Source organism: Anser cygnoides, chromosome 2 (genome assembly GCF_040182565.1).
Source record: "Anser cygnoides isolate HZ-2024a breed goose chromosome 2, Taihu_goose_T2T_genome, whole genome shotgun sequence".
NCBI classification, from domain to species: domain Eukaryota; kingdom Metazoa; phylum Chordata; class Aves; order Anseriformes; family Anatidae; genus Anser; species Anser cygnoides.
Genome location: NC_089874.1, coordinates 119,021,272 through 119,042,986, shown reverse-complemented (window position 1 = coordinate 119,042,986; position 21,715 = coordinate 119,021,272). Strand labels below are relative to the sequence as shown.

Sequence of the window (21,715 nt, the reverse complement as noted above, 5' to 3'; positions counted from 1 at the left end):
ATATATAACCAAAGCTTTATGGTGTGCTATTTAGTAAAGGTAATTACAAATGCATATTAAAACCATAACGGAATAATGGGTTACTCGCAGGGGGGTGGGAGAAAGGACAACTCTTTCCCCTTTCAGAGCATCGCTCTCCCCTCAGCACAGCCACATTTCTAGTGCCCAGGAGGTAATTTACTGCCCCGGCTCCCTGATCAGTCACTTGCTCCTTGACACAAGCAGCGAGAGCACTACGCTCCTCAGACCAAAACCAGGATGGAGAGAACTTAAGGAAATGAAGTTCAGCTGTTGTTGTTGTCGTTCTTTAAACCTGCTTCAGAGAGAAAAGTTCAGAGGCACCACAGCCTGACCACGAACCCCTGGGAGCTCAACAACCCAACTGTCTGCACCTTCAGAGAAGCGTTTTCTCTTGAAGTGCTCTCCTTGCACCTGCTCGAATATTAGCAGGAGGACAAACTGCAGTAATCAGACTGCTGCTGCTGATTAGGTTTATAGCCTGATCCCAAACTCCCTGCCCCATCAGAAATCCCCTACAGGTTAAAGGACGTTCTGGAGACTGGAAAAAAAAATTAGTAACTGCTCTTCAGTTCAACAGCATTATGAAGAACTACCGTTTATTACAATGACAATTGTAATAAGTACATAGGTTCTAATAAACACAGATACAATGAAAATGACAATTCCCCCATCTGTGGTGATTCTCGGAAATACTTAGTTTGGAAAATACATATTTTTATAAACCAGATCGTATTTGTAACCAATCAAAAATCAGAAAGGAAAGTGCTGGCCTGCAGGATGCAGTACTTTTGCTATTACCAGGTAGGCTGTGAGGTCAATGCTGGAGGCAGGGCCAGAAGATCTTCAACCCAGAGGGTCTAGAAACTCTATGGGCACGGGGAGCAATCAAGGAAATAGAAATACCTGTTCTAATGTTTAACAGTATTTTATAGATTGCCTGCGGTGCGACACAACAGCAGCGTTCTCACATTTAACTAAGAGCCACTTAGCTGCAAAAGATTTCTTAGGGACAGAAAACTGCACGTGTGCGCACGTGTTGGTGGGCTGATTAATTAAAAACCTCTCTACGGAAGCATCAGCTGGGAGCTCATGCTTTAGGAGCGCACGAAGACCTAAGAAGGTTTAGCTGTTCAACGGGTTTTTGAGTGTTTCAGTGACTGCAGACTGGGTTGGGACTTCCATGTACCTGCTTGATCAGAGGAACAATCCAGAATTAAGAAAAGTCAAGTGAGAGACCAAGAATACCAAGCATAAAATATTCAGAGAGACTAGAATGCACAGTTTCACGATAAAAACAAGGAATGCTTTATACACTTCAAGATACCTGTTTATAAAATACCATCATTTAGAACAGGGCGGTAGGGACCATTCTGGAGAGGAGCACTCACCGCAGGCGCCTCCCGGGTGGAGGTGCTGCTGCACCACGCCAGCCTCGCTGCAGGAGGGTCAGCCGAGCGCAGAGCTGGCTCGCTGCCCCTCGGCCAGCGGGTCTGATGCACGCACCGTCTCCAGGAGGACGTCTCGCTGCCTCTCCACGCTTCAGAAGCGGCCTCAACACCTGCGAGGTGTCCACCGCCCACTCACAGGGAGCTCGGGGGTTTTCAGGGCTAGTTCTGTGGCTGGGTTTCCCCCGTACCTTGCACTAGTGAGGAAGCTTTCCATCTTCCAGACTTGCATGGTCAGGGCAGCAGAGGGGGGAGGTTAGCGAAAAGAAATGTCTGGCCTACTTTGTCCTCTTCTGAGGGGTGGGAAGCCAAGCATGACGGCAGAGATCGCGTCCTGCAGCTACACTTGTGTCAAGGAGATTCCTCCCCTGCATCAGCGCTGAGCCCTCTGCGGGCAGAGCTGAAGCTGGAGGCTGGGACAGGGTTCCTCAGGAAGGAAGAAAAGCTGGGAAATGTTTATTGACTAGTCAGGAAACTGGGAGGGTTTTCAGAAGAAACTTAAGCGGATGTCTGTCCTCCAGAAATAAGTCAAAAAACATACCATGCAGCTTTCTAACAAGCTTTCTAACACAAGGTTTTAAATCTCTCCTAGTGAAACAGATGCTATGCCTTCCACTTCGTGAAGGCGGGAAAGGAATAAACGTGAGCAACACGAGCATTTTCCTCCACAACACACCTCATCGTTATGGCTTGAGCACGACTTCCACTGTATCCCTTTATTCCAATTGACTGAATTTATGCCCCAAGGCAGATGTACTAGAAAACGCCAAAGCACCACAAAGTGAGAGACACAGCTAGTGGTACGGTACTTCTTGCCACACAAAATGCCAATATAAATATGTTAGAACAAGTTACAAGTGTATCATACTTAAGACAAAAAGAAAAAAAATAAATATATATATTTTCTTAAAAGAGCAGAACAAATCTCAAGCAGCCAAGTGGTGAAGTTGCAGTGATGTACAGTAGGTGATGTAGCCCTACAGCCTCTTGGGAAGATACACTGAAAGAAGACTTCTGCAAATGCATCTTGGCAAAGTATGGGTACAGAATGCAGTGGTTGGCTGGCACTCACTATGGTACATAAATGTTAATGGCAGACTGGGAGTGAACTGATTTCAAGTTTGAGGCCACACATGTTCCATTCTCCGGAAGAAAGTTCTCACACAAAATGAAAATTGTCAGAGACGCTGGGTGAGTCAGTACTCCTCCTGCTGCTGGGGCTGTTCATGGACTTGCTCTTCACCTTCATGCTCTTCTGTGTGGCCCTCCTGCAGGCAGAAAAAGACCCCAAAACATTCTTCAGCAGACAGCATTCTTTCTGTAATCTTGCCCCACCGTGCTCCCTCTAGCCTCAAGTTCAACTTTTAACTTTCATTCAAATGAGAAGACATCAACACAAGACAGCTAATAATTCAGGTTTGCCACTGATTTACTTTGACACCCTCATATTCTGTCTCCACCTGTCTCTGTTTGGCCTTTCACAAGGCTATATGAGTTAGATTGCTTAATATTAAACTATGTGCTTCAATATATTAAGACAAAGTTGAAATTCAGAGCTTTTTTTTTAATCTCTGCTGCAATGAAAGCTGACAAAAATAAATGCTAGCTCCTAGGTAACTTAAATCAGAGCCATTGTACAAATGAATCTCTCAGTAGCTCTTTTGCATAATTTTTTACTTAATGAGTTTTAAGACTATGAGAAGTCTGTTTACTGCAATTTGTTGCTGCAGCCTATGGGGCGTGGGCACAGTTAAAAATTCAAAATGGAGTAAAACCACTTCCATGGAGTAATTAGGCATATCCATGTTGATTTGTGTTCGTGACATTGTGAACTGTTTATTGTTTCTCTACTACTTTTGGACTTGCACATAAATACAAAATGAGCTGTTTCCCGAGAAAAGCAGATTTTTGTGACATTACAATAAAATGCATTTATTCTGCTTTTAATCAGTGTATATGCAGTAGTGACACTTCCACAGAAAAAGTGTCAGTTTTCAGCCTCACAGAGTGTAACTGTTCCAGCAAGCGATCAGTTCAAATAACCAGGTAGTGAGATATTCCACAGTCAGATGCTGCATCATCGCACCCTGATGTCCTCCCATTTTCAGCCTGCCCAAAGATTTCTGAGCCTGTCTGCTACAGTTTTCACACAACCTGCACTGCAGGTTTGTATCTCTAAATGGACAAGGCACTTTTGCTATCACATACGTTAAAAATTAAACTCACTTTTTTTTTTTAGGTCAGCTGTACTACTTTCCCAAACTGATATACTCATGCTAGTATAGCCCAGAGTTAAAGGCTATCAAAACCATGATTTTTAATGTTATCCAGAAAATATAACCAAAGATTTGCTAGGCACGAACACATTTTCTTTGGAAAAAGTCCACTATTCGCTTATTTACGGTGCTACTGCTAGAAGGCAGGTGATCACTACTGAACAGCTCCCTCTTGCACATGATTACTATCTGTAGTATTTTCTAGAGCTGTGCCTCTGAATTCCTGTTGTGAGAGGAAACCCTGACTGAGAGAAATGCTGGATCCTCATTGCACGTGCAATCGCGTGTTTAAAAAATTCAAGTTTTTAAACAATTTTCAATTTAGAGACAACAGACCTGGTATCTTGAGTTGGCCTAGATCTATCAGAGCTCAGAAAGGCTGGTTGTTCCTCACAGCAGTCTCTCTATTCCCATCAGGTGTAGCTACAAGTACAGATTCTCTCTAAAGCGCATTTCCATCCTTCCACGGCACGGTTTGCTGAAAAGATCCTACACATCTACTCCCTGCCCTGCATTAGTAGTGCTCAGCTGCAGGCAGCTCTGAAGGGAAACGCTTTTCCAAGACACCGAGCTGCCATTCAAATGCACCCTCGCTGATGAGGTGCCTCTGCAGAACTCGCCTGGCTCCCAGCAATTTTCATCAGCAGCAAGCAGCTTGGACAACAAACTAAGACACTGACACTGCTAAGTTTTCTAGCTGGAGGCAAAAATTGAAAGAAAAAGGAGGCCGTAACTTGAATCTTCCCAGAACAGTTCAGAGCAGCTTATACAATAAGAAAATGCTCCCCTTCTGGCAGCAAAATATTCATATTTCTAAACGGCAGGAACAAGTGAATAAGGTCCCTATCATTTGTTGATACAATAGGAATATTCAGCTGTTTACCACATACAGGAACAGCCAGATTTCAATTGAAAGCAAGCTTCTGTGTCACCCAGGTGCTATTTTCAGGTAGATGCCACATGTATCAGATGGGACAAATGCAGTTTTGCGTCTCATGGCACCCTTGGGGGAGCGATGCCTTTATCGCATATGGGATGTCAAGTCACAAATTCTTTTTGCTTGGTATCCAAAAATTCCATCTTCTGCAATGGGCTGCAGGAGTACAAGAATTCAGGGGTGCACCAGTTTCCAGGCAGAAGCTGCCTGCTGTGAGAACGTGACCCTGCGCTACAGGGTAAGAAAACTGAAGTGTGTTCAAACCTAAGGAGCTATGTGACCTGCTCTGTTATGTACCTGTTCAATAGGCTCCACATGTGCAGATTTTATGATACGCCAAGTAGAAGAGCACATTCATGCAGATTTTATAGGTCATGTACATGCTATCCTTTCATGCGTAATAGGGAAAGCCTCTAACCGCAGGGAGTGGCTTGGGAACCTACCCTGCAGCTCTGAAGAAGAGCAGTGGCTCCCCTCCTGCCAGGCTTACCTTTGATGGAAATGGTAAATCTTATGTGACTACCCCAGAAGTTGCTCTGGGAGTTGGACACGTGCTTTCCAGTACGCGGAGCTTGTATAAATACGTGAAATGGGGAAGACAAGAATCACTCTGCACAATTACCTTGGGACTGTGGAATCTCCTTGAATAGCATCCCCTAATAAGGCAAGTAGTGGAAGGTCTATTCAGAGCATTTATTTCTGACTCAGATCACACGACCATGGCCATCTCTGCCTCCCACTACGAGAGATGCTCGCTTTCGACCCTCAGCCCATCTGCCTCCAACTATTCAGGTGTGCCTGCAGACTGGAAAGCTACTCTTTATCAAAACCAGCTGCTGCGGGGGGTGGGTGCCTCTCCCAAAAGCAGCAACAGATGTAGCGGCTGCTAGAGCAGAAAGATACAAGACCAACTGAATTTCAAGCAATTTGTTTGGAAATGTGAGCCGAGCAACCCATAGATCAAAGAGATCCATCCAACTTCCGCATGAACTGAACCAGAACAGCCTATCTAGGAAAGCAAAAGCAGCAGCAATTTTGCTTCATGCCAAGACCTATATGGCTCCAGCGTTCATAACCAGGCACGCAGCCTCTTCTGGCTCTTCTGTCGGAAGCTCTCCTGCTATAAAACCAGACTACCAAATGCTTTGCATACTATCCAAGGTCTCAATCCTGTCTGTAGCAGCCACAGCATGAGTGCTAGAGGCCACGCTTCCCTGCAACACCCAAATGCATCCTTCTTCAATACCGTTCTCTGACTACTTTGATTTTTTTTTTAAACTAAGAAGCAGAAAGATTACTAAAAAGCAATTTGTAATTAAAAATTACAAAGGATTACAGACTGATCAGCCAAACTTTAAATGCAGACACGACATCCCTCTTGCATAAGCAAAGACAGATAATGAGGAGGTTTAGAACAGAACTGTACCAGGGAGAAGGAGAAGCCTTAAAAACAAGGAACCCAAACAGATTGATAATTGTGCTGTAAGACTCAAAATTCCAGCAAAATAAAGGAAAAAAAAGAAGTCTTAAGAACATAGCCTTTATCGAATTAAATGAAACAAGCTCATGAAGTCTCTTGGTTGAAACTGCACTATGACTTGGAATTCTGAAAAAATAATTATAAGAAAATACAAAAAACCAAACCCTTAACATGAACCTGACAAAAATCCCTCTGGTGCAATACTACAATAACCAAACGTCTGGAGAACACACCTTTTAAGTTCCAAATTCTGTATTTGTATTCTGAGTCATTCTACGTAGAATTCACCTGACAGCCTACAAGTCTCATGGGGGACCTATGAGCTACTGGGAGACTTCAGCACTTGAAGTGCTGTCCAGACTTTTCTTTTATAAGGATTAAATTAAGCGTAACACAAAATTAGGATATATAGAGAGACTTGTCCTTTCTGAATAAGTTGGCATGAAAAATAGGACATGATCACTACGAAGAGTACAGTAGACTCCTGTCAAATTACAGCTATGAAGGAAGAGTTTGAGATCACTATGAAATGGTTATTGGAGGAATGAACTGAAAACAAATTTAACTTAGCCATGATATTTAAGTACAAAGGCTTCGGTCAGGTATGACTTGTGCAGTATGCCTGAGCTGCATTACCTCACATCTCCCTCCTTGGAGAAAAACCTCATGGCCACAGTATCATTTATAACTGCCACGAATCCTGAAAATTAATGCAAACTTTTTTTTCTTCCTACTTGGCCCCGAATATTTAAGACACTCTGAAACAGAGATTACAACAATCTAAGCTGGATTTACCATGCACTTATTAGCAAGAAACCAGGAATGCTGAAGTAGCTTGTGCTTTGGGGCCATTTCCCATCTGGGGCTTGGGAAATCTAAACTGCTGTTACCAAGGGATTAACCCACAAAGTGTGGAGAGATAAGAGAATTTAACTTGGAACAACTTCATTAGACAGAGAGAAAAAACAGAACTTAGAGTCAAAGCAGGCCGATGAGACAGCAAAGTACGAAAGCAAGAAGTAGGCATCAGCAAGGTAACCACACTCTGTGGTTCTCAGTCTTAGCACACTGGGGTCTTGCTTCAGCAAACCCTAGTCTGTCTGCTAAGCTGAAGAGGGGATGTATACCCCAGAAGATAAGGAGATGAATCCTGTCACTGAAAGACAGGAAAAAAAATGAGTGGGGAATGACCTCTGCGTTCTTCCCTGAGAGGTCAGGGCTCTGCTGCTGCTGAAGCGACATCCACGGCCTCCAACTGGAAGCACATTCTAGATAACGGCACAGCTCGTGTATCTAGTTCATGTGCAGGCACTGACGGTGCTTTCAACAGGAAAAGTATTGGAGGGAGTAAGCAGATAACACAGCGAGATGTGGACTGAAGTAGGACATTTTGTAATGCGTGCTGCCGGCACGGAAAACTGCAGGAAGAAACGCAACTAATGCATTCCTTGGCTGGGAATCACTTCCCATGTAAGCCAACAGAGACAGATGTGGTAGGGGTATAGGGAGAAGAGGGATTTTTCTGGCTTTGCTTTATAAATAAATCACTGTTCTTGAATCCAGAAGACATTTTCTGTGACCGCTATATGTATGTAATTCTTTTAGCCTGTTATCACGTGTCTGGCAAATTTGTCTGCTTGTTTACTCCTGCAAAAATAATGGTTTCCTCCTCCTTTTCCTCTCTAGCACTCACCCCACACCACTGAACAAATCCTCTTTCCCCTGTCACTTCTAATCTGAGCAGTGGCCTCTGTCAGTGACAAGCTTGCGTCCCTCTTGCACCCAACATTCGTTTGTGCTCTACTAGTCTATTTTAGAAAAGCATACAATTTAGCAGCTGCTTCAGCACGACTTTTGATATAAAATTTTAAGTCAGCTGACTACTGCTGCAGCAGCTTTGTGGGAACAGATGTAAGAAAGGCTACAGTGCCACAGGGCTACTGAGAGATTAGGCTGATGCTTATACGCTCTGGAGCCAAAGCTATCGTCCAGTGGAGACTGAGGGGTCAATTATCAGAACAGCGCACACAGGGATTTAGTTAGCACGAATAGCAGTAGTTCGGCTAAATCTCTACTGAATCGTTATCCCTGAGTGTATCTGAGGAATTTAGCCAGTATCCTTTACAGCTTCTTGCTTTGTTCAGTGTCTACAGTGCCACGTCTAAGATGCAATGAGATTCTCGTTTAATCTCGCAGACAATACATTTCTGCAATTTTGGTAATAGAGGATTATTGGGTTTGCACACTGAAGAATTTTGCCTATAGCAACAGGATAAAAATGCTAAAGAGCATTACTTCTGCGGATATAATTATGCATTTGGCAACCTGCACTGTACGTACTACAACACTGCCACATGGGAAAGAAGGTTCACAGCTGTAGACATTAAACAGCACCTCTGTGAGAATTTCCCTGCTTTTTAGTTCTCAACACCTTAAAGAACACGAGTAAAACACTTCATGCAGAAAGGTAGGAGCAAAACAAAACTAAGTCTCAGGACCACATGAAATCAATTTAAAATTGTGACACACACACTCCCATTTCAGATTAACTTCAGCAAAAGTAGAAAACAAAACCTACGCTGAAGCAGCAAAAGGCAGCCGGCCTCCCGAGTCTATTCCCCAAGCTGCAAAGTCTGTTTGTGAAAGCAAGCTTCCATTTGGGGGGAGGATTCATGGAAATCCTAGCTGCTACTGCTCTGCTGACCTAGATATAGGACATGACCCAATACTGTGTCAATAATTTCTTTTATAGAATTAAGCTGTTCTGTCTCAACAAAATACACAGTAAGCTTGAACTTACGTGTTCTTCTGAAGCATAAAGGACTTCCATTAGCCGATGGACAAGGTCATTATTCTCTCCCCCATGTTCCTGGCAGAGAAGTTCAATCTCCCTTAATTTGCCGAAGTAGAAATCTCTTTCCTTCTCCACGCCTTCAAGTGCAAGTTTTAATGAATGTACCTGCATACAAACCAGTACATGGTGCATCAGTTGTGAGGCGCACTACAGACAAAACTGTCTAAAATTATGCACGCCAACCACCACCCCAAATATATATTCATTTTTATAGCTTATATTCACAAAAAGTAAATTCCACTTTCTGAAGTGCTAGACCGAATATTACACAACAAAGAACAGTGCATCAGGCTTCCCCCTTGTGCATCGTGGATACTTTCTAACCTTGATCCTTACGGGTCAGTTTCCTCAGTGTTCTTTTACATTGAAACCTAAAGCAGCAGTTCAAGAGTCAGAGCTATTTAAGATCCGGCTTCTAATAAAGCTGCCAGAAATGCAATGTAATGGTAATTAATAAAACATTCAGCACAGGAATTGCATTACTCTGCCTGGGTTAATGTGCAGTTGTTTGGAAACCTACTGCATCTCCTCGCCTAGAAATATGCAGAGCTAGTAGAAAAGCTCATAAAGGGAAATGGTCCAGTTAGGAAATTAAAAGGGCTAGCTGCAAGTGCTGCCGTGTTGTTTTTTCACCTCTTTGCTGCCTCCCCACTTGCTGAAGCATCACAGACCTGCGCCTCAGCACCCTGAGGCTGCCGGAGCATGCAGGGACCAGGAGGTACTACAGGCTTTCTGGTCTGATTAACGTGCTGTCTCGATCAAAAAATATCACAAGTTTCAAGTATCATTTCTTACTGCAGCCTTCCACACAAGTGTCTTTAAGTTATACCGTTGGTCTTGATTTCTCTGCCGGGACTGCTGCAGAACGTGACCTTGAGGAATATGGGGCCGACAAAGAGCAAAGTCAGGACCCCTAACTTCAGAAGGGCAAACTTCCAGCTGTTTGAAGAGTTATTGGATGAGATCGCCTGGGAAGCTGTCCTTAGGGACAAATGAACTGATCAGCGCTGGTAACTCTTTAAGAACACTTTTCTCCGAGCGCAAGAGCTCTCTGTCCTCGTGTGTAACACATCTAGCGGGCAAGGCAGGAAACCGACGTGGCTGAGCAAGGACCTGCTGGTCAGACTAAGGAGGAAGAAGGAAACGCACAGGCAGTGGAAGCAGGGACACGTGGCCTGGGAAGAGGACAGGGATGCCATCTGGATGTGCAGGGATAGGATCGGGAAAGCCAAGGCACTGATGGAACTGAGCTTGGCAAGGGATGGGAAGAACAACAGGAAGGGATGCTATAGGTACATTGCTCAGAAAAGGAAGGCCAAAGAGAGTGTGCCCCCTCTGATGGATGAGAAGGGAGAACTGGTGATGACAGAGAAGACAGATACTCAACTTCTCTCCCGCAGTCTTCACTGAGGGCCAGGTTTCCCATGTCTCTCGTTTCCCTGAACCCATAGATGAGGTCTGGGGGAGCAAAGTCCCTTGCACTGTAAGTGAAGGGCAGGTTTGAGACCACCTGATGAAACCAAACAGGTACAAGTCTATGGGGCCTGATGACATGCATCCTAGGGTCCTGAGGGAATTGGCTGATCCAGTTGCCAAGCCTCTCTCCATCACATTTGAAAAGTCCTGGCAGTGAGGCAAAGTCCCTGGTGACTAGAAAAAGAGAAACACCATCGCTATTTTTAAAAAGGGTAGAAAGGAGGACCCAGGGAACTACAGATCAGTGAGCCTCACCTCTGTGCCTGGGAAGATCATGGAACAGATCCTCCTGGAAGCAGTGTCAAGGCAGATGCAATAGAAGGAGGTGATCCGAGACAGCCAGCATGGCTTCACCAAAGGCAGGTCATGCCTGACCAATCTGGTGGCCTTCTATGATGGAGTGACTGCATCAGTTGACAAGGGAAGACCAGCTAATGTCACCTACCTGGACTTCTGTAAGGCCTTTGACAGAGTCTCACATGATGTCCCAATCTCCAAATTGGAGAAACAGATTTAAATGGTAGACTATTCGGTGGATAAGGAATTGGCTTGAAGGCTGCACCCGGAGAGTAGTGGTCAACGGCTCTATATCCAGGCGGAGGCTGGTGATCAGTGGTGTCCCTCAGGGGCCTGTCTTGGTACTGGTGCTGTTTAAAATCTTTACCAATGACACAGACAGTGGGACCCTCAGAGTGCACCCTCAGCAAGTTTGCAGGTGACGCCAAGCTGAGTGGTGCAGTCAATACAGCGGAATGAATGGATGCCATCCAAAGGGATCTGGGCACACTAGAAAAGCGGGCCCATGTGAACCTAATGAGGTTCAACAAGTCCAAGTGCAAGGTGCTGCACCTGGGCCGGGGCAATCCCAGACATGAGCACAGACTGGGAGAAGAACTCATTGAGAGCAGCCCTGCAGAGAAGGACTTGGGGGTTCTGGTGGATGAAAAGCTTGACATGAGCCAGCAGTGCGTGCTTGCAGCCCAGAAGGCCAACTGCATCCTGGGCTGCACCAACAGAGGAGTGGCCAGCAGGGTGAGGGAGGTGATTGTGCCCCTCTGCTCTGCCCTTGTGAGGCCCCACCTGGAGTGCTGCGTCCAGGTCTGGGACCCCCAGCACAAGAAGGATGTGGGGCTGTTAAAGTGGGTCTGGAGGAGGGCCATGAAGATGATCAGAGGGCTGGAGCACCTCTCCTATGAAGACAGGTTGAGAGAGCTGGGATTGTTCAGCCTGGAGAAGAGAAGGCTCCAGGGAAACCTCACCACAGCCTTTCAGTACCTAAAGGGGGCTTATTAAAAAGATGGAGAGTGACTTTTTGCTTGGTCAGATAATGACAGGACAAGGGGGAATTATTTTAAACTAAAAGAAGGTAGATTTAGATTAGATGTTAGGAGGGAATTCTTCACTGTAAGGGTGGTGAGGCACTGAACAGGCTGCCCAGAGAAGCTGTGGATGCCCCATCCCTGGAGGTGTTCAAGGCCAGGCTGGATGGGGCTTTGGGCAACCTGGTCTGGTGGGAGGGGTCCCTGTCCATGGAAGGGGGCTGGAACCAGGTGATCTTTAAGGTCCCTTCTGACCCAAGCTGTTCTGTGATTCTGTGATGCTGCAAATCATTTATGGGCAACCCAGCTATTACGGATTAAGCTTCATATAAACCATGACTGATATCACAATATATTTTTATACATACATATACATTTACACATACATACGTGCTTGAAAAAGAAGAATTTAGTGGGAGCAAAACATAAATTACTGTACAACAGGGTATACATGATCAGTGTAACGTGTAAGTGGCTCTCAAGTTCAGAAGACTGCAGCGCATCAACCAACAGAAATAATCAGGGAAGAAGCTGCCTACAGTAAACATGCTGACCCTAATCATGTCCAAATTACTGCTGAATTAGCATCCACATTTTAAGGCCTGCAATTATATGAAATGAGTTTCTAAGGAAAATATGCTAAATAACATTAACTTGCATCAGATGAGATTTGAGTGAACTGACACAATTTAATAGAAAGTTTGTGTTGCCAGTTCTACTGCAAGCTAACTTGTTCCCTTCAGCAGTTCAAACATCAGAGTTCAAGCAGTGCTCTGACAGCCTACTAAACCCTATCAGTTCATTTATCCATAACTGCTGAGCTAGCGATGCCTTTTTCTGACCTTTGCACTCTCAGAGGTGTCAGACAGCAGCCCTGACCTGTTGCCAGGGCAGGATCTCAGGGCATCTCATTCACGTACCAACCCGTTCCTTAGCAGCTGCCTGAGTTTGACACCCCAGTCTTCCCTTGACAGTTTGAATCTGTGTTTGACACAGTGACCAGTCACCTTAAGATTAACTATTTAGTCACAGAAAGCAAGAATAGCAAAATGGAACGAAAGTTTACAATAATTTGGTCTACAGATGTGTATCCTACTTAAATGTGAGGTCTTCCTCACGTTTAAGACGTGTCCTCTGGATCTGCAGCAACATATTCCTTGGGAGCAGCTCCTGCATCCAGACAGAACAAGAACTTAACTGCTTCCAGATCTCCTGCTCTGTGCAAGCTAGAGCTTAGAAAAACAACGAACTTCAGTTGAAACATTTGCAGGTAATAGTGCAGGCAGTCTTACCTTCTGACCCACTTACTAAGAAGGCACTCTTGTTTTCATTGTATCACACTCACTCCATTTTTAAGAAACAGAATCATTAATCTATACATATATGCACACAGTTAATTAACCACAATATTCAGTAAACTTTGTTATAGCCAAACCAGACATACTTTTCTTTAGTTACATATGAGCTGTCTGTGACAGTTTAATTGGTAATCCTTACGATAATTAGCACATCTGTATGCTTTTTTTTCCCTTGTATTAACATGCTAAGAGGCTACTCCTGTACAAGGAACAGCGCATGTTAACTCCCATGCATCGTTTCTGGACCAGAAGCACACTCTGCAATCCAGTTAACCATGCAAAGGCAACTGCTCTTTCCTCTGGTGGTATAATCCCTGACAGGACTGCATAACCAGACTGAAAATTAAGTACCTGTTGTAAACATGCTGCTAATACGATGCTGTTTTCAGAAATTATGTCTACACTAGTATCTAGTTAACTATTCCTGGGACCACTCTCCACATATAAAGGTCCTTTCTCCACGTGTAATGGTTCCTGGTCTGTGTTTTTTTTGCCTCAGCTGCACTAAGAAACCCTTTGGGAGAGTGTTAGTTGGTACAGACCAAAAGCACAGCAGGGACCACTTTACCATTTTAATGTTATGGATAACCAAGTTCCAGTGCACAGCAATATGCCTTGGAAGTGTTTAATTTACTAGCACAGACCAGGGCAATAGCTATGACCATTTTAAGAGAAACTTTAAGATTGTTGGGGGCCATTAAACCAGCAAATGTTATGGATGGCTTACAATTATTGCAAATAGCTCATTAAGCAACCTATGGTAAAATCTAGTATATGGACATCCCCACTACTTAAAATTTTCCCACTACAAGTCTCACATAAGTCTGGATGTCTGAATCTCCCTTAGCTGCCATTCATTGAAAAGGCTGAAAAACGCCTGTTACAACGATATAAGAATATGATATTCACAGATGCCATTTAACAACTTTTACTAATAATCAAGACAGCAAAGGAGTATAACTGGCTCCTGCTCATACTTCCCTTGGTTGCTGGAGAGTGGGGAAAAATGGGCAATTTGGTCTTCCAGCATATTCAGAGTGAGGATCAAAAATACCTGGCTCAAAGCTGCTTGCAGCATAGGTTTTTTTTGGCTTTTGTTACATGCCTGGGGTACACAAGCAATCATTAATGGTAAAATGAGATACCAAGTGCTGCCAGCATTCAAAAAAAAAAGCTTCCTAGACCATTCTAGCTAGAAAAGGTCTCTTAAAAACTAGCTTTTAAAATGCCAACTTTCCAAATCTTCAATTTTTTTTTCTCCTTGGTGATGGGGGAAGTCATCGGTTTTCCTCGGGGTTATTTGTATATAAAGCTCAAGGTTTTCACACACAGAAGTTGCTAGGAATACATTAGCAGTGGATGTGATAGTGACTGCCTGTTTGTATTTTAGTAAAGATCAAATATTTTTATCTTGCTAAGATCCCATCTGACTCTTCCTGCTGAAGTGAACACATTCTGACTTCTAAGTACAAATGTCATGGATTTAAGCCCACATTTAAGTGTTTGAACTCCACTTACAAGGATAGAAAAAAGATTCCATCAGAAATATATACACCCATTCCTTGTACAACACAAAACATCTCTGTTACAGCAAGCAACAACTGAACACCCACTTGGAAGCTTGCTGTTGCTCAGAATTACACACGGAATCTGCAGTACATCATGTTTGGGATGTGACTATTCATCACCACCTCAAGAACATAACAGTAACCAAGAACTTGCAGTTAATGCCCAAACAAACTGAAATCTGTGCTGTTCAGGTCAATGGTAGTCTGAAACTGAAACGCCCTTAATTGTGGAAAATTATACTTGATCCAGAATAATGACTTCTTCCTGTATACAGCTGCTGGGCAGCTCTTGCTCTAAAATACGAATCTTTTCCTTTCCATTTTCCTCCATCTAGGGCAAATACAGAAGTCAGGTCCCATTTATACTAGTGGCCTTGACACCATCCTGACAGCACAGATTTGAGCCAGATTCAGGTATTTCTTTATGTCCAGTGCAGACACTCTTGCATGTCCAAGAATGACAGAGGGGTGTCAGAGCACAAACAGCATAAATGAAAATTAAGGCCTTACATTCACAACACTGAAGAAGTTCTGAAGTTTTATTAAATATATTGCAGAATATTACTTATAATTAAGTATTTGCACAAAGGTAGATCACATTTTAAAATTAAAAATGGCATATTACATTCTGAAATCTTTCATTCCAGAAAGCAGAGTGCAATGAACTAGTCTCAGTTCAGCTGCAATTCTCTAACACCCTGATATTACAAACAGGCTTGTCTTCTCCACAATGACATATTAAAGTGATTTATTTCAAATTTGTAGCACACAAGAACGAAAAACAGTATTGAGATTTTTCCTATATACGTGAAATAAAAGATGTATTTCAAAATCTAATTAATAAAATTATCTATGATGAAGCTCTCATATTTCAGTAAGACTTACTGCCACTCCTAAGATCTCCTTTTAGAATTACTGGCACAACACCAGTCATCTCTGTTAAATGTTATTTTAAACAATAAATCTCTTTTTTCTTCCCAGCCGAGCTATTTCAATCTTTTGTCCCTTCATAATTCTGGAGGATATCATTCAGCAGAGGGCAATATTAGATTTCATGCCTGTCTGTGACAATAAATGCATCTAATTTCACGCCTAAAGCGAATTTACCTGTTCGCTGAGCTGTATGACTTGAGTTTCCAAATCTTTATCTGATTTGGATGCTGAGCTGCTCGGTGCAGCTTTTTTTGCTGAAGATGGGCGAGAAGGTGTTGATCCTGGTTTAGAAGCTGGACTGGATTTAGCAGCACCTGAAAGGCACAATAAATAATGATCAAGCTTTATCCCTGGGATAAATACATTCTTATTAACCTGATACTGAAACAAGCATATTTACAGACAGCCATTCACGCAATTACTTCAACATTACAGTGGAAAAAGTTCCAGTGTTCTACCTTGGGAAAGGAAAAACTAAATTTCCCAGCAGTTTTACTTTGACCTTACTACTCAGAGTGAAGCAACTCCAAAAGTAAAATAAATAAAAATCAGATTAGGGGTATAAAGGTCCCTTAGCTGTCGGCAGCTTTCAGTTCTTGAAAAAAGAGATCCTGTTAAGAGACAATTCCCCCAGCCCAATATTTACTGTACATATCTATCTGCAATCCCCCCGGAGAAAGACAGGCTTGAAATAAAGTCAGCTAAACCGCCTGCATGCTTTCTTCGTTTTTCACAGCAGCCCATCACTGAGACGAGGGCATTGAGATTCAGACAGCGCGGGCCGAACTCAATCCACCGGTGAACTCGCCGTTGCCATAGGGACCATGCGATCTGTGCTGATCTGCTTAGGTTTCGCTATTTGTTTCTAATTACTTGCACTGCAGACTTGATAGAGCACAAAGCAATGCCCTCACCAGCAAGACCAGCAGCCAGCAAGTGCATACGGGTACTCCTCACGGCGCCGGTGGTGCACAAATGCCCCGTCAGAGAAATGTTGGTGAGAGAGGCTTTGTGGTATCATCATAGGAGCATCAGCTGGCTTCCCACCCCATCACTGGGTCTTCTAAAGAGCAAAAAACACTCGTCCAGATGCGCTGTGGGCTCCACGGCCTTCCTCCACCATCAGCTGTTGTTGGCTCTGAGGCCTGAGTGGGACAGCGAGCCGGAGAAAGCCCAAACCCAGCAAGTGCCCAAATGCCAGCTGAGCTCTGAGCTTGTAGTTCACCACAGAATGGTTTGGGTTGGAAGGGACCTTACAGACCATTCAGCTCCAACCCCCTGCCATGGGCAGGGACACCTCCCACCAGACCAGGTTGCCCAGGGCCCCATCCAGCCTGGCCTTGAGCACCTCCAGGGATGGGGCATCCACAGCTTCTCTGGGCAGCCTGTGCCAGTGCCTCACCACCCTCACAGTAAAGAATTTATTCCTAATATTTAACCTAAATCTCTCCTCTTTTAGTTTAAAGCCATCACCCCCTGTCCTATCGCTACACGCCCTGACCAAGAGTCCCTCCCCAGCTTTCCTGTAGGCAAAGGCCTACAGGACCATGTCTGCAAGGCCTTGCTGGAGCTTTCTCAGCAGCCACCTCTCACCCCACAGCCAGCCAGCTGCTCCCCCGAAGGAGTAGGACGCACTTCAGATTGCTCCGCTTTGTTATTTTCACATTTCAGAGAACATTTTAATGGAGCAATGCTTTGGTACTGTGGATGTGGTACAAAGGCACCACCAGCATGAAAGCACGAGGAGGCAAGGAAAGTGAGGAAGGGGGTGGGGAAGAAGACTTGGAGACTGCCCATACAACCAAGGCATAGAGGTCCCACTGACCTAGGCCTGAGTACAACAGTCCCTTGGAGGAGCTGAAAAATGACAGGAAAGAACAGCAGCAATAGTTGCTTAATCCAGCTAATCCCTATAGTTACACACAAACTCACCTCCAGCAGATTTCAGATGCTACTACACAGACTTGCTTAAGTTGGGAAAATTCAACATTGTCTATATACCTGAAATTGTATTTTTTTTTTTTTTTTTAACCATCACACACAGACCAGCAAAGCATAAATCATTTTTGGAAAGCCACTAAAAAGGTCAAAATCTTTTGCTATTTATTTGTGGGCAATCTCAAAAAAAATTAGCAGTCTACCTTGAACTAAAAGTCAGCTATGTAAGAATGGGATTGTTAAGGTGCTTTCAAAGCCACGAAAATTAAATTTCTTTGGGTTAGCAGATAAATAGAAGAAAATAGGTGTCAAAATATGCAAGAGAAACACATGCATGAATGAAAATATGCATGAAATTATCACTTTGACTGTAGCATTCTAGTTGGGCCTGAAGTCTTTTAATGATACTGCTACCACATTCAACTCAATTTCCCCATTTCTTATTGCATTCTACACCAGTAGGAAGCAGCCTGGGACACGAGCTGAAACTTCAATGCTATAAAACAAGCTATGGACTTCCAGGTGTGAAACCTTGGCTTACCCCTCTACCAACCACCCTTCTGCTTCAAGGCAGCACCAGACCTCCTCTCCAGGTACCCTCATGTAAGTGGAAGACAAGCTGCTCAGCTTTTTCAAAGGCAGCCTCCTCTGGCCTAGCAGCTCCTCAGTTTCACCTCAGGGTTGTAGTGCATGACCTGAGCAAGGCAGGCCGTGCAGCTGCTGCATGGTGCTCCCTCTCCTGCTCAACAACCCCATGAAGCAAGCTCGTTCTTTGTAGGCTATGGCACTGATCACAAAAAGCCAAATCATTAGGCACACATTGCTTTTTGACCTGCAGAGAGTGTTAAGGGCAGTGCAAACACAGACATCGAATCCACAGGTATTCTCTCTAATTTGCAGCTGAGGCACGCTCCCGGAGCACACTGAGCAATCTCACATCACCACCATCTGTGGACAGAGGGGACTGGATAGTACCACATACACAGCACTGCGTTCTGCCTTCCTTTGGAAGCCACAAAGCCGCCTGAATTTCTACAGTGAAACGTTACTAAGCTTTATGAAGCCCAGACAAATGAAAAGAAATTGACTTTTGCTCCGCTGCTTAGGATCAGCTGTTAAATCAACACATTCCAATTTCAGTAACACTTATAAACCAGCTAAATAATCTAAGCACTTCAGACAGTATCAGCGACAGCTGGACAGAACTTAATTGCAGAGAATGCCTCGGGTTTTCTAATTTAAAATTTCCTGGAAGAAAAAAAAGTAAAAAAGCTTTAATGCACATTTATTCTAAAACATCGCTTTTGCAATCAGCTCAGAGATAACCCTCCCATTTGTAACAGAAGCTTGATTTCATAAAAGAATTAAAGGATGCTGGTTTGTGGAGTACTGCAGAGTGCTTGAGACAGCCAGATACCTAAATGGAGATGAAAGATCTTAATAGACTTTAATAACTTTGCTATTAAGTGCCACACACAATGACTTTGCAGTCAATTAGTGCAGGCATAGAATAACTCCTAATTTGTTGTTCATAGGTGCTACATAATACAAACAGTTCAAGTTATCTTCAATATTACATCTTCCATGAAAATATTTATTGTTCATCTCCAGAAAAATCATTTATACTGGTAGTTATTTTATATTTAGTAAGACTTTTCAGGCATCCCACATGACCTATATCACTAAAAAGTAGGTTTTTTGTTTGTTTTGCTTGGACAGCAGTCCATGAAGTCCTATTTCCATATTCTGAGAAAGCACTATGTTTTATGCAAACATCTTACATACAAAATACACTCTTATCAGCTCTTTTCACTGAACACTGAGAGAACTGCATTGTAATCAGTGCCAGAAGTGTTACCTATTACTGATTTGTTTCCACGTGTACTGTAGATGTTCAAAGAGAAGTGCAGAGTCCTGCACTGGGAAGAGGAACCCCAGTCCCCAGAACACACATGGGGTCAGCTGCCCGGAAAGCAGCATAGCAGAAAAGGACTTGGGGGTCCTGGGGGACACCAAGTTGGACTCTTTTCAGTGGTGCCCAGTCAAAGGACAAGATGCAGCAGTTGCAACTTGAAATGCAATAAGTTGTATTTAAACTTCAGAAAAAACTTCTTTCCTGTGAGGGTGATGGAGCACTGGCAAAGGTTGCCCAGAGAGGCTGTGGGGTCTTCTCCTTGGAGATCCTCAAAAGCCACGAGGACGTGGGCCTGGGCAGCCTGCTCTGGGTGGCCCTGCCTGAGCAGGGGGTTGGAGCAGGTGACCTCCAGAGGTGCCTTCCAGCTTCCATCCTTCTATGAAAACTTCTATTCCAGAATGTTCTGCTTTTAGGTCAATACAGGGTTCATTTAGATTTTTTTTACACTGTATTGCAGCTGCATCAGTTAGCAGCTGGGTAACATTTTGTACCTGCCCATGTAACACTAGCAGAGATGAAAAAAAATTAGTTCACTTTAGCACTGACTGCTTCTAAATACAAATTACAATATAATTCTAAAGACAATTACAAAAAGACAAGTTATTTTGTTCTTGTACTGAAATAAGCTAGATCAAACAATTTTGAAATGCATTACAGTTTCTTATCTGTGGTGCTCCAGAAACAATTACTAGTCAGCTTAATCTTAAATATATTCCCACAGCTCTGGCTTTATTATTCTTTTCACTAAACACAGAAATTTTACAGGCAGATGTGCACTTCCGAAACATAAAGCAGTACATGTTGGCACTGTGTATGTTTTGGGTACAACAGAGCCAGGCTTCGGATGCCAGGTCACTTTACATCCCAAGTGCGGTCTTGCAGACGAGACCTATTTAATGTTTAAAGACAAGTTTTCCTTAAAGCTCTATGAGTAATTAGTGCTCTGTTAAATAGTTATGTAAAATTCCAGGAAAACACGTGCACGACTGCAGTGTGGACATGTGTGAGGACAGTGTGGAGAGCAATGGAAGCCCTGAGCAAGCAAGGCTTGGCTGAGCCCTCACAGCTATTGCTTCAGGGCAATTTGGGAACAACTTGCAGCGTATCCTTCAAATTAAAATTTTGAAATTTTTCAATTTAAAATTAATAAAACTTCATAAAACAAATATTCCTGACTCATGCCGCAGAAGAATAAACAAACCCACTAAGCCGCCACAGAGCTAGCAATTTATTCACCAACTCAAGTCTCAAATCACTTAGAACAAATGAGTGAGAACAGTAAGCAAATTAATACTCTCGCACGCTTATTGTTACAGCTACACTGGGATGCAAGAAGCTGTTCAATTTAGGGATGCATGGTGGCACTAGTGATGACAACTGATGCTTAATGGCAATGAAGTGACCTCGGACAAAATCTGTCTCAACTTCCAGCATCCCAACACGCAGCAGTGCAGCTGCCCGGTTATTCTGTGGTACTGGCTTCCCTCGGGGCTGGCAGGACCCCTCTCTCCTCAGCTCCCCACACGTCCACCACTGCTGACTCCAGCAGTCTGATGAGCTCTGTGCTCATCTCCGCTGCTGGCAAAGAGACGTTTATACAAATACCTGAAAATGAAACACGGACCAAAACATTTCGACCGAGCCATCCAAACAAGGGCATACAATGGAGTCTACTTGTCAGATGAAAAAGTTTTGTTTGTGGCATGACTGCCCCAGTTCATCTTTAGCAGGAGATGATTTCACAGACAGGAACTGACCGCAGCCTTCTCCCCATCATAAATGAAGACTTCTCTTTAGATTTAAAATAATCAAAATTTAAATGGCCAACATTAATTACTGTCAACTGAAACCCTATTTTTCTCTAGAAAAATCTTCAAGGATGCAAGCGTTCATGTTCAATGGATGAAACGATTCCACATAGGCCTAACAGAAGAAAACATTTTAAAATGTCAAGTGATCCAAAAAAATACCACAACCCTAAGAATTATAAAATTCTGTAACTATCTGCTTAGCCATCCCCAAAGGAAAAAAATTCTGAAAAAAATCTTGAAAGTATATTGAAATATGAAAGATCAAGCAAAAAATTTAAGTAAGATTTAAGTAAGGTTCCCATAATACGCTTAATTTCAAGATGGCAAATTTCACCTTTGTTTTTCAAGCAGGGTTGTCTCATTCAAAAAAAGCCCCCTTGCTCC

The 21,715-nt window shown here is 43.5% G+C and overlaps 1 protein-coding gene across 5 annotated transcripts in view; it reads right to left on the bottom strand.

Annotated features, from left to right (window-relative positions):
• Nucleotides 1–600: 600 nt before the first annotated feature.
• The window catches only part of MAPRE2 (microtubule associated protein RP/EB family member 2), a 99,442-nt gene continuing 78,327 nt past the window's right edge, over nt 601–21,715 (bottom strand). For 3 of the 5 annotated variants that reach the window (XM_066992941.1, XM_066992944.1, XM_066992942.1), the window contains 3 exons: nt 15,842–15,981; nt 8,960–9,118; nt 601–2,734 (listed from right to left, as the gene is read on the bottom strand). In XM_066992941.1, the coding sequence (XP_066849042.1) occupies nt 2,663–2,734; nt 8,960–9,118; nt 15,842–15,981 (371 nt within the window). In that variant the 3' untranslated portion in view covers nt 601–2,662. Of the gene's footprint in view, nt 2,735–8,737; nt 8,864–8,959; nt 9,119–15,841; nt 15,982–21,715 lie in introns of all 5 variants that reach the window. The other 2 variants (XM_066992943.1, XM_066992940.1) reach the window with 1 other exon arrangement.